At 42.3% G+C, this 16,195-nt stretch overlaps 1 protein-coding gene across 6 annotated transcripts in view; it reads left to right on the top strand.

Annotated features, from left to right (window-relative positions):
* The window catches only part of LOC134487428 (NACHT, LRR and PYD domains-containing protein 12-like), a 310,626-nt gene that overhangs the window by 135,744 nt on the left and 158,687 nt on the right, over window positions 1-16,195 (top strand). For 3 of the 6 annotated variants that reach the window (XM_063289223.1, XM_063289225.1, XM_063289224.1), the window contains exons 1-3: window positions 9,622-9,684; window positions 12,295-12,591; window positions 15,038-15,076. The exons of 2 other annotated variants lie outside the window; for them this stretch is intronic. In XM_063289223.1, coding sequence (XP_063145293.1) covers window positions 12,321-12,591; window positions 15,038-15,076 — 310 coding nt within the window. In that variant the 5' untranslated portion in view covers window positions 9,622-9,684; window positions 12,295-12,320. Of the gene's footprint in view, window positions 1-9,618; window positions 9,685-12,294; window positions 12,592-15,037; window positions 15,077-16,195 lie in introns of those variants that run through there. One more of the 6 variants, XM_063289228.1, reaches the window with a different exon arrangement.

The raw sequence follows: 16,195 nt of genomic DNA, 5'->3' as shown, positions 1-16,195 counted from the left end.
CAAGGGGGACTGGATGCAAAGAGAACAGACCATTGACAGGAGATCCTTCACTATCAAGCAGCATATCAAAGGATAGGATAAATAGGGAAAAAGAATCAGCTTGGACATTTCATATTTTCCCTTGTTGTTAAATACTCCTTTTCAAGAAGATAAGACTACAGAGAGGTTTACTCGGTGGAGAGACCGTGGATTGTAAAAAATGTGAGTCTTAATCATTCATAAGACAAAGGTGAAATCTTTTGAGATTCTTTCTTTGGAATGGCCAGAACCACTGGACCAGTTTGAATATTTTCAGATAAGCCCCATAGTTCTAAAGGAATTACAAAACCAAGAATTGGAATTATGGCCAAAAGGTCAACTTTGGTCTCATCAGACCATAACACATTTTCCCATATGCTTTTGTCAGACTTGATGTAGGTTTTTGCAAAATGTAGCTGGGCTTGGATATTTTTCTTTGGCCATAATTCCAAAAAGTATGTTTGGCGCAAAAACAACACTGCACATCACCAAAAGTAGACCATACCCACAGTGAAACGTGGTGGCAGCATTATGCTTTGGGGCTGCTTTTCCTCAGCTGGAACTGGGGCTTTAGTCAAGGTGGAGGGAATTATCAGCAGTTCGAAATATCAGTCAATTTTGGCACAAAACCTTCAGGCCTCTGCTAAAATGCTGAAGATGAAGAGGAATTTCACCCTTCAACACAACAATGACCCATGCATACCTCCAAATCAACAAAAGAATGGCTTCACCAGAAGAAGATCAAAGTTTGGGAATGGCCCAGCCAGAGCCTGGACCTGAATCCAATTGAAAATCTGTGGGGTGACCTGAAGAGGGCTGTGCACAGGAGATGCTCTCGCAACCTGACAGATTTGGAGAGCTTCTGCAAGAAAGAGTGGGCAAAGATTCCCAAGGCAAGATGTGCCATGCTCATAGACTCCTACCCCAAAAGACTGAATGCTGCCATAAAATCAAAGGGTGTTTCAACGAAGTATTAGTTTAAGGTGTGCACACTTATGCAACCAAGTTATTCTAGTTCTTTTATTTTTATTTTTTTCCCCTAAAAGATTTCAGTTTGTTTTTCAACTGAATTGTACAGCCTGCAATTAAAGGTGGAAAAAATTCTGAAGTGATTTATCTTGGTCTGATTTTTTTACATCTCAAAAACCTGGCATTTTAACAGGGGTGCGTAGACTCTTTATATCCACTGTAAATATACATCAATCTCTTACTCCAATTTTAACTATAATAAACTATAGTAAACATTTCTATAATCCATTTCAATTTAATAATCAAAATTGAAAACTATAACTTCATTTTTTTTCAATTAAAAACAAAAAACCCAAAAGCAATTCTCTACCAAAAGCAAATTTTATACTAAATATTATCACAGATATTTATAGTCAGTTTTGCCTTCTCTGCCAAATCTATTAAATTTATCCTATTGTTCCCCTAATACTGCCTTCCACCACTGTACATGAAATATCTAACTCTTTAATATCTATATAAAAATACAAATCAAACTATTATTTCAAATGAAATATTCAACAAACTTACAAGGGATAAATTCTGTTATACATTCAATTTAAAAGCCTTTAGGATCTCAGTACATATCTTTTCCCAGTAGTTCTTAGCATTCTTAAAAAAACAAGAAATACCTCACTTTATATATCTTTTTTAAAAAGAAAAGAATATTTTTAATACAACCCAACTAGTATTTCCATTTCATTGTCAGTATTAATATTATTTGAAATAAAAAGAACATCCTGCATATTCATATTAATCACCAAAATCCATACCAACCATAATCATAAAAATTTATCCCACCTCAAAGAATGCTGCCCGACAGCCTTGTTTAAGATTGCTCGATCTCTCCTGGGTCAGGTAGACTCAGGGACCCACTTACAGGGCTGTTTGGAAGAGTTTTCAAAGCATCTGCAGGATATAGTCGCTCAGATCCATTCTAAGTTGGACTCTTAAGCGTGAAGCGGAGTCTGGGGAGATGCCAGGGAAATGTACTTACCCTGTCATCTGGGAACTGTGTGATCCTGTTGGGCCTGAGGAAGTGGACAGGATCCTTCGGACTGTGAATGCAACCACATGTCAGCTTGACCCATGCCCCTCCTGGCTGATAAAATCAGCCCGGGAGGTGACTTGTGGTTGGGTCCAGGTGATGGTTAATGCATCTTTGAGGGAGGGGGTATTTCTGGCTCCCTTTAAGGAGGCACTGGTATACCCCCTCCTCAAGAAGCCATCCCTGGACCCTACTATACCGGGCAATTTTTGCCCTATCTCCCACCTTCCCTTCTTGGGAAAGGTGGTTGAGAAAGTGGTTGTGTTGCAGCTCCAGAGAATTCTGGAGGAAACGGATTATCTGGATCCCTTTCCGTCAGGTTTCAGGCCAGGATATGGGACAGAGACCGCATTGGGCGCACTTATGGATGATCTCTGGTGGGAGCGGGATGGAGGGAGTGCATCCATCCTGGCTCTCTTGGACCTCTCAGCGGCTTTCGATACCATCGACCATGGTATCCTTTTGGGGCAGCTCAGGGGGTTGGGGGTGGGTGGTGTAGTTTTGTGCTGGTTCACCTCCTTCCTCCAGGGCCGGTCCCAATCGGTGGTGATAGGAGAGGAGAGATCCGACCCTCGACCCCTCCATTGTGGGGTGCTGCAGGGTTTGGTTCTCTCTCCTCTCCTATTTAATATCTGCATGAAACCGCTGGGTGAGATCATCCATCACCATAGGATGAGGTATCATCAATATGCTGATGATACTCAGTTAAATATCTCCATCTCAGGTGAAGTAAGTGATGCAGTCGCCACCCTTTCCAAGTGCCTGGGGGCTGTGAGGGTCTGGATGGGGAACAACAGGCTTCAACTGAACCCTGGTAAGACAGAGTGGCTGTGGGTTGATGGCCCCTTGGTTTCCAGGAAGTTGTCTTCTTTGATTCTGGATGGGATGGCACTTCCCCATTAGGAACCAGTGCAGAACCTGGGGGTCCTCCTGGACTCATGACTCCTGCTCAAAGAGCAGGTGGAAGTTGCGGCCAGGAGGGCCTTCGCACATCTTCAGGTGGTGCACCAGCTATGCCCATTCCTGGACCGAGATGCCCTCCGAACAGTCACTCATGCCCTTGTCATCTCACTTATAGACTATTGCAATGCGCTCTACATGGGGCTATCCTTGAAGAGTATTTGGAAGCTTCAGCTGGTCCAGAATGCAGCTGCACGGACAGTCATTGGTGCTGTAAAATCAGCCCATGTGACACCGTTACGCGAGCTGCATTGGGTGCCAGTTTGCTTCTGGGTCCAATTCAAGTTGTTGGTTATTACCTTTAAAGCCCTACATGGCATGGGACCAGGGTACCTTAGGGACCGTCTCATCCCCATAACATCGACCCATCCCACCCAGTCAGGCAGGGAGGGCATGCTACGGACCTCATCAGCAAAGGAATTCCATCTAGTCCAGGAGGTGAGCCTTCTCTGCAGTGGTGCCCGCCCTTTGGAATATCTTGCCCCCGGAGTTGAGACAGGCCTCCTCACTCCTGGACTTCCGGAAGAAATTGAAGACCTGGTTCTGCCGCCTTGCGTGGGTTGGGGGGAGTGATAGTTCCACCTGGGGGTGGCTGGCGCCATAGCACCTCTTATTGATTATGGTTCCATCTCTGCTTGGATTTTATATTTATTTTCCTATTTATATTTTTAACTATAACTTAGGTGGATATGTTTTTATTATTATTTTATTGTAAACCGCCCAGAGTCCCCCATTGGGGGAGATGGGCGGTGACATAAATTTAATTAATTAAATAAATAATAAATGAAAGAACCTAAAACATCACTTATTCTATTATTTATAAAGTACATATCTAATCCCAGTACTTCCTAACATTCTTATATAAACATTCTAAATAACAAAAAATACCTTCATTTCATATATCGAACATAAAAAATATCTTATTACTAATATTTTAAAAATATTACCATTACTCATATCCATATAACTTAAAGTGAGAATAACATCCTGGGCAAAGCAATCATCTTAACCATCAAAAATTCATCCAAACAAGCATAAGTAGAATTCATCCCACCTCAAAATAAGCCAAAACTTCATTTACTCTCTTATTCATTATTATATATCTTAACATTATACAGGGAACTTTCTCCATCTCCACTTCCATCTTCTCTTCTTCCCATCCTAAGAACCCCAAGTTCTCTTCTGGGACCTTCCAAATTTTTAAACTGAATTCTTTTTCTCCAAACTCCAGCAGTACAATCTTATTCATTCATTCATTCATTCATTAAATTTTGCCACCATCCATCTCCCCCCAAAGGGGGACTCTGGGCAGTTTACAACAGAGATAAAAGCATTAAAATACCATAAATAAATATGAATACAAATAGAATGTTGAGCATAAATACAGTATCAAATACAGAGGACAATGATAGTTGGAATATCACGTGTATCTAAAGGGGCCATTTTAGGGCGCTAACCATCTCCAGGGGTGATCCCTTCCCTTCCCGCCCCAAGTGAGGTGGCAAAACCAGGTTTTCAGTTGTTTTTGGAAGGTCACAAGAGATGGAATCTGTCTTATCTCTGGGGGAAGGACGTTCCAGAGGGCGGGAGCCACTGCAGAGAAGGCCCGCTTCCTGGACCTTGCCAGATGGAATTCTCTTACAGATGGGATCTGTAACATGCCCCCTCTGCATGATTGGGTGGGACAGGTTGATGCAATGGGGACGAGACGGTCCCTCAGGTCCCTTATTCATTTCTTTTTCTAACTCCGAATACCTCTTTTCTTCATACTTCAGCACAACAGTGTTATCCAATTCTCTTTCTAACTCCAAATCACTAATATCCATCTTATTCTTTGAAAAGTCCACTTTGTCCTATAAATATTTGGCATCACTGTCACTTTTTTCCAGCTGTTGACCCTATTCCTCCTCCAAATCTTCTAAGGTATTTTTCATATACTGAGTAACGTTGGAAATAACTTCCTCAAAAATCAGTTTAAAATCTTCCATGACTCTTTACAATAACCTATAGCACCCTCTAGTGTCCCAGAGTAACTCCCATAAAAGTAAAATCAAATCCGGAAGGGTGTTATTTCCAAGAAAGTGAAAGGAAGTTCTCTATTTGCATTGCTAAACCAATCAGCGCAGCAGGAAATAACAACAAAGAACTTTCCCACCGGAACACAAAAATGAAAAAGGCAGATTTCAGCTTCACTAAGACAAATTCACAAAAAAGAAAAGAAAAAATCATGAATAAACCCTGTAAGTTCACTTCTTAAAAAGGAAAAAAAATCAGCATTCTCAGCTTCATTTTTTGCACAAACTTTCAAGCTGTTCACTTAAACAAGAAATCCAAGAAATAATGAAAATCATCAAGAGAATCAGCTTCTCTTCCCTGAAAAAAGTCTGTCTTAAGTAGCGAATAAGCATAAGAATGATGTGCCTTAGAAATGGGGTGGTCGGCTCCAGAGCCCTTTTGCCTTCGACACAGCCTCAAACAAGGTGACGGCCCCTCCTCCCAGCTATTCCACTCATGGGTCAATCACTGGAACTCTGTCTCGCAACCCCCCACCCCACCACCACAAGAAATGGCTTTCCGGAGGACAGAGGGAATGATTTCCAGGATTCTCCTTAAATCCAGAGAATTCTTCAGGTTCCAGGAGCCAGCCCAAGCCCATAAAAAGCATGCGTCGTCAGCTCCGCTTTGAAGGAGCCGGTAAAGCTGCCATAAGTTGCCCACTGGAAGTCGGACCGATTACTCTAGTTCTCAGTGACTAAAACTGTTGGAAATGTAATGATTAGATTTGATCATTGATTCATATTTGGTGGCAATATTGTAAAGCCAGGAATTTTGGAGAATGATTTGACTGAGAACGATTCAAGGACTTGAACAGGAGGGATTGAACAGGGAGGGAGGGAGTCACAAGGGGGACTGGATGCAAAGAGAACAGACCATTGACAGGAGATCCTTCACTATCAAGCAGCATATCAAAGGATAGGATAAATAGGGGAAAAGAATCAGCTTGGACGTTTCATCTTTTCCCTTGTTATTAAATACTTATTTTCAAGAAGATGAGACTTCAGAGAGTCACTCAGTGGAGAGACCATGGATCGTACTGAATGCAAGTCATAATAATTCATAAGACGAAGGTGAAATCTTTTGAGATTCTTTGGAATGGCCAGAACCACTGGACCAGTTTGAATATTTTCAAATAACCCCTATAGTTCTAAAGGAATTAGAGAACCAAGATGGACACTTAGAGACTAGACTGAATTTTGAAACCTTATAACACCAAATTGGGAGCATTTACTGGGACTCTTTTGTAAGTTGGTGGGTGATAAAATATGATGCGAAACTGAACAAGTTAAACACTCTGTGAATAAACTGATGCAGAATTTAGATAGAAAAATTGATATGCAACAATGGGAATTTCAATGGAAGAAAAATATTAAATTTAGAGAGAATATTATACTTGAAGAAAACTGGTATAAGATGTTTTATCAATCACATGTTACTCTACTTCTCAATGTCTAAAATTGTAAGTTCATTTTCCAAAAATGTTGGGAATGTAATGATTAGATTTGATCATTTCTTTATATTTGGTGGCGATATTGTAAAGGAAGGAATTTTGGATGATGATTTATAATACGACGAAACCAATTCTACAACCAGAATTTCCTTTTCAGCCAGCCACTTTTAAAAAATTAAATATTATTAAACCTTCTATTCCTACATACTGAATTAGCCCTGCATATGGTTACAGCTGCAAGGAGACTCTCAAGATCATATAGTAATGCACAGGCAGCTCCTTCTGTGGAAGAGTGGTGTTCTTACAGGTAGTCCTCGCTTAATGTACACTCGTCCAGTGACCATTCAAAGTTACAGTGGCACTGAACGAGGAGTACTTAGGGGTACCACTTCACTCCCCACCACACGGATATTGTTAGCTGCTTGGGTATAGGGACACCTGGCACCTTTGCTCCAGTCTATGCAGATGCAGTTCACATCTTCAACTTGAAACATTCTTTGCAAACAGACATTAAAATAAAATCGAGGGAATTTATTTCCTCATAGTTGCTGCTGTTGCAGTGTCCCCGTGGTCACATGATTGTGATTCGGGTATTTGGCTCACAGTTACAGCATCATAAAGTCAATGGGGAAGCCAGCAAGAGGTTGCAAGTGGTGAACATGTGACCACGGTATGATGCAACTGCGTGGGATTTGCCTCATGACAGCAACTGGGACTGCCGGAAGTGCCATTTTAAGTCAGCATGGTCATGTGATGTCACGCCTTACGACTGCACCGCTTAGCGACAGAGTTCCCAGTTGCAATTATCATTAGTAAGCAAGGACTGAGTAAAGTTGTAGTAGTATGTCTTGATATTGAAAATATCCTCATATTTAAATAGTAAATGTGAGCCAGAAATGAATTCATCACAGCAACCATTTATGGACTACAATTTTTTTATGGGTTAATGTTTGTATGACATTCAAAATTTAGGGTTCTCTTAACATAAACATATTAATACTTAAAACGTATAAAACTTCGAAGAAAAGACAGATTTCTGCCTGCTACCCAAGTCCCTCGCATCCTGCCATTCCTCTCAGGGGATCTGCGGCTGGACACATTCTTTTCTGCTTTTCCACTTGAAAGAGCAACAAATATCCTCATCCACCTTGCCTGCTCCTTCCAGGCATGGCCCCCCTTGTCAGTGGCCAGGCGATGAGGTCTGCAAGGCAGAACTGACCAGAGAAACTCTCCCAGTCCCAGAAGAGACTTTGAAAAGGAGCTCCATTTGGAGCTGGATGCTGAGCGACCGTCCCTGCTCTCTCCACCAAAGATAGAAAGAGGGTGCAAGTCCTTCAGGTCTCCCAGGAGGCAGGATTTAGCTGGTTCTCTCTGCCCCCCTGCCCGAAGCTCATCACTCCATTGTTCCCCCTACTTGAAATTTTTTCCAAGAAGGTGAGACAACAGTGTCAGAAACCAAATAAGAATAAGACCCATGCAATGCAACATCTTCAGCGTTTAGTGTTAATATTTTTATTTGGCATGCACTTCTATTAAGGAATCCCTATTGCAGTGCTAATGTACAGTGGTAGTCTGGCCTACTGATATGCTGAGTCCACAGAAAAACATTCAGCTACACAAAACCTCTTGTCACTGAACGTGTAACGCACCCACTGCTGACACAAACAGCAACACTCAGCTGATAGGACCGGAGTCCCGGGACGCCCGGGGAGCTTCCTCCAGCTTCATCCCGGCTGCTCCTCCCAGGATCGAGTGGGAGGGACGAATCGCTCAGTGCTGGCAGCAAGTGGCTGTGGCCAGCTGCACCCAGGAGTAGGCCATGGAGTAGACAAAAGGGCCAGTAGTTGAAAAATGGCACCCCCAAAGGAAAAGCTGTCAAAAACTATGGCCAGAAAACCTGCTGGTTGGAAAACCAATAGTTGCTTATATCCAGCAGACTCCGATGAGATAATTCATGCCCATAAAATCTCACCAAGGTTTCAAGTTAATGTTCACAAAGAGTCTAATGCAATCAACGCCAGTGCCAATGGCAGTTTCCTAAAGCCCAATAGTGAGACTGATAGCAATGGTATCACACACATCAAAACAGTAAGAGCTTCAGAAGGGGATTGACAGGGAACGTGAAAGCCGCACCAAGTCTGATCTAGCAAACACAATACTTCTCCCACAGAGCTGAAGGGGAAAAAGGAGGGGAGCATTTTCTAGGCTTGTGTGAGCAGCTTGGATTCACCTCAGGAGAAGAGCTTTGCTGTCCCTGTAGCCTCCTCCAAGTCCTCGAGCTCCGTCTCTTGCAAAGGGGAGGAAAAGAATCTGCACATGCCCAGAAGCCCTTTCCTGGTATTACAAGCTCCGTGGGAGGCTGAGAAAGCACCAGAAACGGTGTGGAAGGCCTTAAGTGAAGCAGAGGGGGTGTCTCTTCACTGGAACCTTTCTTGAGGAAATTCACTCTCTTCAAGGCTAGCAGAGCCCTGTAATTTTACATGACCGATTAAGCAGAACTGCTGTGAAACGTTTCCTTTTGCCTCAGGACACGGGAGAGGAAATAAGACTCAAGCTGGAAACTACGAGGAGGAAGTGGGGGGGGGACGAGCCTTGAAAACGAAACTGCTTTTTACCGGAGGTCTGCGAAGGACAAAGTGTTATCTGTCTGTTTACAAATTCAGGACCAAGTTAGCTTTCAGCCTCCTTTTTTCGCCACAGAATGGTAAGTCTGACATCCTAAATGCTTAAATATGGGGGGGGGGATGGATTTTGTGGTACGTATTTGTGCGGTAGACCCTTCTGGGGAGGAGCCAATCTCTACAGAAACGTACAGCTTTTGGGAAAGTTTTCGCAGCGTAATTTCTGCAGGGAGAAAACGTCTCCGGGACGTTCACTGAAACCTTTCTTGAGGAAATTCATTCTCTTCAAAGCTTGCACAAGCCCTACTATTTTATATGACTGATTAAGCAGAACTGCTGTGAACTTCCTCTCTTGAAGTTGTTGCCTCAGGACACGGGAGAGGAAACATGATTCACACTGTAAACTACAAGAAGGAAGGGCGGGGGGGAAGGAGTTTTGAAATGAAGGAAGGACAAAGTTTTATATCTATTTACAAATTCAGGACCAAGTTAGCTTTCAGCCTCCTTTTTTTCATCACGGAACGGTAAGCCTAACATCCTAAATGCTTAAATGGGGGGGGGGGATGGATTTTGTGGTACGTATTTGTGCCAATGCTCTACAAAACCGTACAGCCTTTGGGAAAGTTTTCGCAGCGTAATTTCTGCAGGGAGAAAACGTCTCCAGGAAGGAAGGAGGCCCTTCTGCTTAGCCTGAAGTGTGGATGGCAGTGGAGGGTCCCTGATCTCCAAGTCAGCCTATAAGCAAGGGAAGTTTTTTTTCAGAAGTTATGGATGATGCTTGGAGATCATCAAGGCCTGGCTCTTTGTACAGGGGGGTGTACTTGGCACTGGGATCAAACAACATCAGAGGCCCTTTCTCTGTCCTGCTTGTGAACTTCTAAGGCTTTGTTGCTGGGATGGATTTTACTTCATCCGTTTGGCCAGTCCCTATGATTTCACGTTGACAAACTCCCCTGGCTTTGTAGAGTTCAGCCTCTTACGCTGCCTGTGCATTTAACCACTACCAGGCTGTTTCAGCAGAAGAGGTGAGGACTCGGGCATTTGTCCAGCGGGAAGAGCATCCCTGGCAGACAAAAGCTGATCTGGCCCCCAGGTGCCCCCTGTGAAAGAAGAAAAGAGGTCTGACATCCCCGATGCTGCAAGAGCTTATGGGCTGGATGCAGGGGGTCGGACCCCCACCGTTGTTCCATCTGTTGGGCTCGCATTCAGTTTTGAGCACCCTTTAACGTGCCACAAGCCCTCGCTTTAGTGGGCGAATGGAGGGCAAGGGGCGTTTGTAAAAGCCCAAGGTCCATGAAACAGGAAATTGGCGTTTTTTGTGCCCAGAACACAGTCCTACATGAGAAATCCTATTTTGCTGTTAGTTACTTATCGAAGGATTTTATGAGGCTGCCCAATTCGTAATTTGTAACTCTGGGCAGAGCTCATTAATAAAAATCAAAAGCAGTAAAAAAATAAACACCAAATAATACAACACCAATATCACAATATACGATCAGGATAATTACTGATTACTGTACATTTATTTACTGCTATAACTCATACTATCCACCAATTTGTGTCTACTGAATCTGAGTCTGCTAAACAAAGTTCTTTTAAATTGAGGCCTTATTTTATTAGTCACTGTCTTTTCCATTTGGAAGCTGGGGAACCCTAAGAGTCACCTCCCATATCTTTTTTCCCTCTATTGTAATATGGCTGCCAGAGGGGTCTGCTACTACGCCTTGAAGTCCTTTATTGAGGATCTAGGTCAGGATCTCAAGGAGGAATAAACCTTGAGCCTCTTTTTCAGAAGGACCATAGTTCTTCTTTATAAGGTGTCCTATTCACGGGCCTGCAATTTGGCATAATTTGCTGCCTTTAAGCTACTTTGGGATTATTTACTGAAAAGCAAAGAGTGGGTGTGCTGTTGTATCCATCCTCAGTCTTGTCAAGGATGGAACCCCCTGTTCTTCAGCATCTTTTTATAAGACTTTGTTTCTAGCCCACCAAATCCCTTCTTGCCCTTCTCTAATGATATTCCAGGGTCTCTGAACGCCAGGCAAAGTGTGGTGCCCACAAATAGACACGATACTCAAGGTTGGAACTGAACTATGCAGAAAAAAGTGAAACTATGATGCAGGAAATATGCTTTCTGGTTGCAGCCTAAAATTTCCTTTGTCTGTTTTGCACGTATTTATTCAGATTGTAATAAATGCAGGGGCATTTTACCGTGCATGGGGGACTTGTGAAAAAGCGAAAAGATATTGGATACAAATATACAGTATACGATGATGCAGAGAATTTTAAAAAATTAATATTCAGATAAACCAGACTTTTTCTTACTAGTATTACGGGTAGTCAATTAGCAAAATTCATGGATGATTGGCTTTATATATGGTGACTACAGGGAGGCTATTATATGCACAAAGATGGAAGTTTGTACCAAAGGTCATGGGATGGAGCTAGAATCATAAAGGCTGTTTCATCCAATCCCCTTCTCAGTGCAGGATCCATCTCTGACAGATGCCCACCCACCTTCTCTTCGAAGCTGTCCCGCAAGGGGCCACCCTTCCCACAGAGAGCTCTGGATGAAGCAGCGTATCTGCATCTCCTCTGGTCTGAGTTCAGGTCTGGGCAAGGGAACCAAGCTACCTTGCTGCTCTCATGGATGACCTCAACAGAACTGGATAGTGGGGGAACACCCTCTATGTATCTATGGCCTCCTTTTGGACAATCTACAAGGGGCAGTTTTGAGTGTTTCTGCATCTTCCAAATAGTGTGGCTCCAAACAGGGATGTGTTACTCAAGGTGGAATCTGCCCGCCCATTACCTGCAAGCCAAGAGGAAAGCTGTGGGTTCACATCCCTGGATAGGATAGGGGGAGCCCTGAAGGGTGGGAATTCTTATTTACAGCTTGCCACCCCAGGTCAGGATGAGTGCCATATATGTTTTAGGGCTGTAACCTGCCTAGAATGTATGTAATGGCTGACAAACACAAACTTGTATAAATCAAATAATAAATAAACTGCTGTATTATGGGCGGCATAATTCCTTTGCATTTGTGCTAATTTAACTTGAAAATAGAAAGTATTGTTCCCTTCAAATTTAATTTTCCATAAAATATCAATTGAATTCTCCAATTTTAATTTTAGATCAGATATAATTCCTCACAATTGACATGAACCACGTTGTGAGAGAAGATCTTTACAGAGCATTGAATGAACTCCTTGAGAAGCAATTTGAAGAATTTAAATGGAGGCTAAAATGTATTGACTATGATGGAAAGCCACACATTCCTACAGCTTCATTGGAGAACGCTAATCGAGAAAACATTGTAGATCTCATGATTCACTTTTATGGAGAAGATGCTCGAAAGGTGTGCATTCAGGTCCTTCAAAAAAGCAACATAAACGATGTTGCTAAAAAACTTGAAGAAACTCTGCAGAAAGGTAAAGAAACACAACATATTACAGAAATGTTCTCTCCACTGAAGTTAAACTGGAAATAAAGACCCCTTGCAATTTGGGAAACTGCCTTCCACAGAATCCTGTTCAACTATTCGTAATTTTTAAATTATTATATGTAATATGTAATTACATATATAATATGTAATTTTATAATGTATTTTATATATTTATTGTTTTACTGAGTATTTTGTTGTAAACCATCCAGTGTCCCTCCAGTGGGAGGAGATGGGCAGTGACAAATTTGATAGATAGATAAATAAACAAATAAATAAACTATAGGTCGCCAAGGTCTGCCAGAGGCTACAGGGGTCCACCAGGGTCTGCCAAGATTCCATGGGAGGCTCGGCAGTGCACAGTCTGCTGCCGCCCCAAAAGGTCTGCCACACTCGGCTGTTCCACTGTCTCCGACCCCGGCACAAGATGTCAAAGCTGGAGAACCCACAAATTTAACAAAAAATTTGTCCCACAAAACCCCCATTATCAAAGAGGGGGGAAATCAACATTCACAAAGGGTTCAGGGAGACCAGGATCCTCCCCCTCCAGAGCAGCGATTAGCGTCTGCTCCCGATCACCATCTTGGATGCTTCCTGACATGATATAGTATTAAGATATCTTACAGGTGGTGATGTCATTGTTGCTAAGAGGGAAGAGAACGGAGTGTGTAATGCTGGGTAGAGTCTGAGAAAAAAAAGATATACTTGGAAAATAAATTGTGGAAGATTGCAACATTGGAATATACCCACCCAACACCACAGAGGCCTCACTGTTGGGCGGGCAAGGATTTCTACCCCCACCGTCCACATATGAAAAACAAACCGGGATAGAAAATAGAGATGAGGATGATGCAGGGCTTGTGCAGAGGCCAGCAGGATGAACTATGTTGCCCAGCGGGGTGCATTCATTAGGCACTGCTGCAGTAGGAATCAGGGGTCCTGCTGACAGCCAGTGAGCACCCACACCCAGCTCTTGCTTTCCCAGAAGGAGGGATCGGGGGAGCTGAAGGGTGAGGAGACAGGTCAGCTCTACTGTAATAGGAAGCAGCTCAGGCTGACTAATTTTTCTCCTTCCTTACAAGGGAAGCTTTGCTATACAAAAAGAACACAAGTCCTGATATTGACTTCTTGGTCACCCTTCTCACTATGTACTGTGCTTCTAATTCTAAAGATTCTTCTTTGCAGTTGCTATGAATTTTTATGAATTCCTTTCTGTCTTTTCCCTTTTTCCTTTTCCTTGAGTTGCATTACAGCTGTGCCAAGCAACTGGCATTGGCTGCTCTCCCAGCTGTGACTTGTGGGTTGACTCCTCTTAGCCACCCTTTAGCTACCTTAGCTTTGGCTGGTGTTTTAGTATTTTCAGCCAAGTTCTGGTTCCTGCTATCCCAAACTTCTGAAGGGACTTTAGCATCTCATAGACGTTTAGGCCTTTGCTAGATGGGGAAAAGTTCATTCCCAGCGGCCGGATGGCTGTTGGTTATTGCTGTTTCTCTGCTTCATCAGATTTCAGCTGCTGGTGCATCTGAAATCCTCCCCTCGTTCTCCAACACTGTCAGTCACTCACTGCACACTACACAAGCCAGCTTGTCCTGGCGTTTGAGCCAGTTAGCCTTGAGGAAGTGGCTGGGGTCCTTGGGAGGTTGAATCCTTCCCTCTTTTAGATCCATGTCCCTCCTAGTTGGTTAAGGCCTCCCAGGAGACCACATGTAGCTGAATCCAAGAGATGATAAATGCTTCTTGATGGGAGGGGATGATTCCACCTGCTTGAAAGGAAGTGACGGTTCACCCTCTCCTTAAGAGCCATCACTGGATCCAGTGGTACTGGACAGTTTTTGTCTGGTCTGCAAACTTCCCTTTTTACGGAAGGTTATTGAGAATGTGGTAGCCTTGCAGCTTTGAAGCATCCTGGAGGAAACGATTATCTAGATCCTTTCCAGTTGTATTTCAGGTTGGGATATAGCTCTGAGATGGACTTCATGGCATTTATGGATGGCCTCTGACAGGATCAGGACATGGGGAGTATATCCGTCCTAGCCCTCCTTGATCTCTGGATGGCCTTTGATACCATTGATCATGGTATCCTTCTGAAACAGCTTAGAATGGTAGGAGTGGGGGGAATGGTTTAATGGCCATTCTCCTCCTCCTTCCAAGACTGATTCTGCAACCCAGAGCTGGGAGAGAGGGCAGGGGCATGGTTAGCTAAGCCTGGTAATTTTCACGGTTGTGGGCCATTCAAGCCTGCCTATAAAAGAAAAGGGGGAGAGAGGGAGTTTATAGAAAGTCATAGGAACTATTAGATAAGAAAACTAATATACGTAGTAAATATAGACATCCATAGAAGTTATACCGACAAGTATTTGCCTATTTTAAAAACCATGCTTTGTAATTTACCCATTTTTATAATCTGTATTTCACTAATTCCAGTCCATCTTCAGTTGCAGATGTTGATGCTCACCAATTGCCAGATTCATCAGGTAAGGCAGAAACCATTCAAAGGATCACTGAATTATGTTTAAAGCTGATTCAGCAGGATCAGGTCCTCCACTCCCCAACTGTGCAAGAAGCTGTCATAAGTATTACTCATCCCAAAAATCTTGATGGGGAAAGCTCCAGGGTGGCTTTTGCTGACCATAAAAAAGGAAGGAAGGAAGGAAGGACCTAACCCTTAAACATTTCAAAAGATTTTGTAATCTCATATCTGTTGGTTAACTCATGAATTTGAAGGACAAATTTCAGCTCTAAATTTAGGTTTTTTAGCATATTATAATTGCAAATTAAATTCTGACCTTAGAAAAAAATCCTAAAATATTATAATTTGTACCAACAGAACAGTAGAAAAAGAGAAACCAATAATAAACAAAAGAAATATATGTATTTATCTCTTAGTTTTACACAGAAGCTTCAATAAAAGATGGTCATATTATGTTATAATTGTCCATTCATAGTCTCTGTTTGTATACAACTTTTTTGGAACTTGAAGTAACTTGACGTCTTCAGTCCATTGGCTAATTGGGGCCATAAATGTATCTTTCCAGTCTTGAACAACAAATCTCCTAGTGATAAGGATGGCACAGATAATCCATTTCTGTTGTCCAGCTATCAGTTTCCATGTAATAGGTAGTAGTTCAAAAAAATATAGCCATTCCAAAATGTTAAGATCCATCTCAAGTCAAACTGGTACACATAATAACCTGTTCTCAAAATACAACAATTTTAGGACATTGCAAAAATGTAGAACACATTATTACATCTCCAAAAAGACAATGACTTTGGTTCCTTTTCTGTACAAATCTAATGGGGACCTATAAATCCAAAATACTACTTTATGTTGAATAAATTATAATCTAAGATATATATTAAAATTTTTGATACAAATGTTAAGACAATTGTCTGTTGTCAGATTAGGTTAGATCTCCACTTATTTATTCCATTTAGTTTTTAAAATGTATATATCATACTGATTTATTGGAAATGAATATTTATGAGAACTAATTGTGTGATTTTAAGTTCCATAAGATTAAATGATCTCTTCTAATCATCTATGTGTCTCTGAAGCTGAAATGCTGCAGGTCCAAAGGGATGTTGTAGCTGTA

The sequence above is a fragment of the Candoia aspera genome, chromosome 1, assembly GCF_035149785.1.
Source record: "Candoia aspera isolate rCanAsp1 chromosome 1, rCanAsp1.hap2, whole genome shotgun sequence".
NCBI lineage: Eukaryota > Metazoa > Chordata > Lepidosauria > Squamata > Boidae > Candoia > Candoia aspera.
Note: the sequence above shows the minus strand (reverse complement) of the source record. Positions and strands in the feature narration are given on the sequence as shown.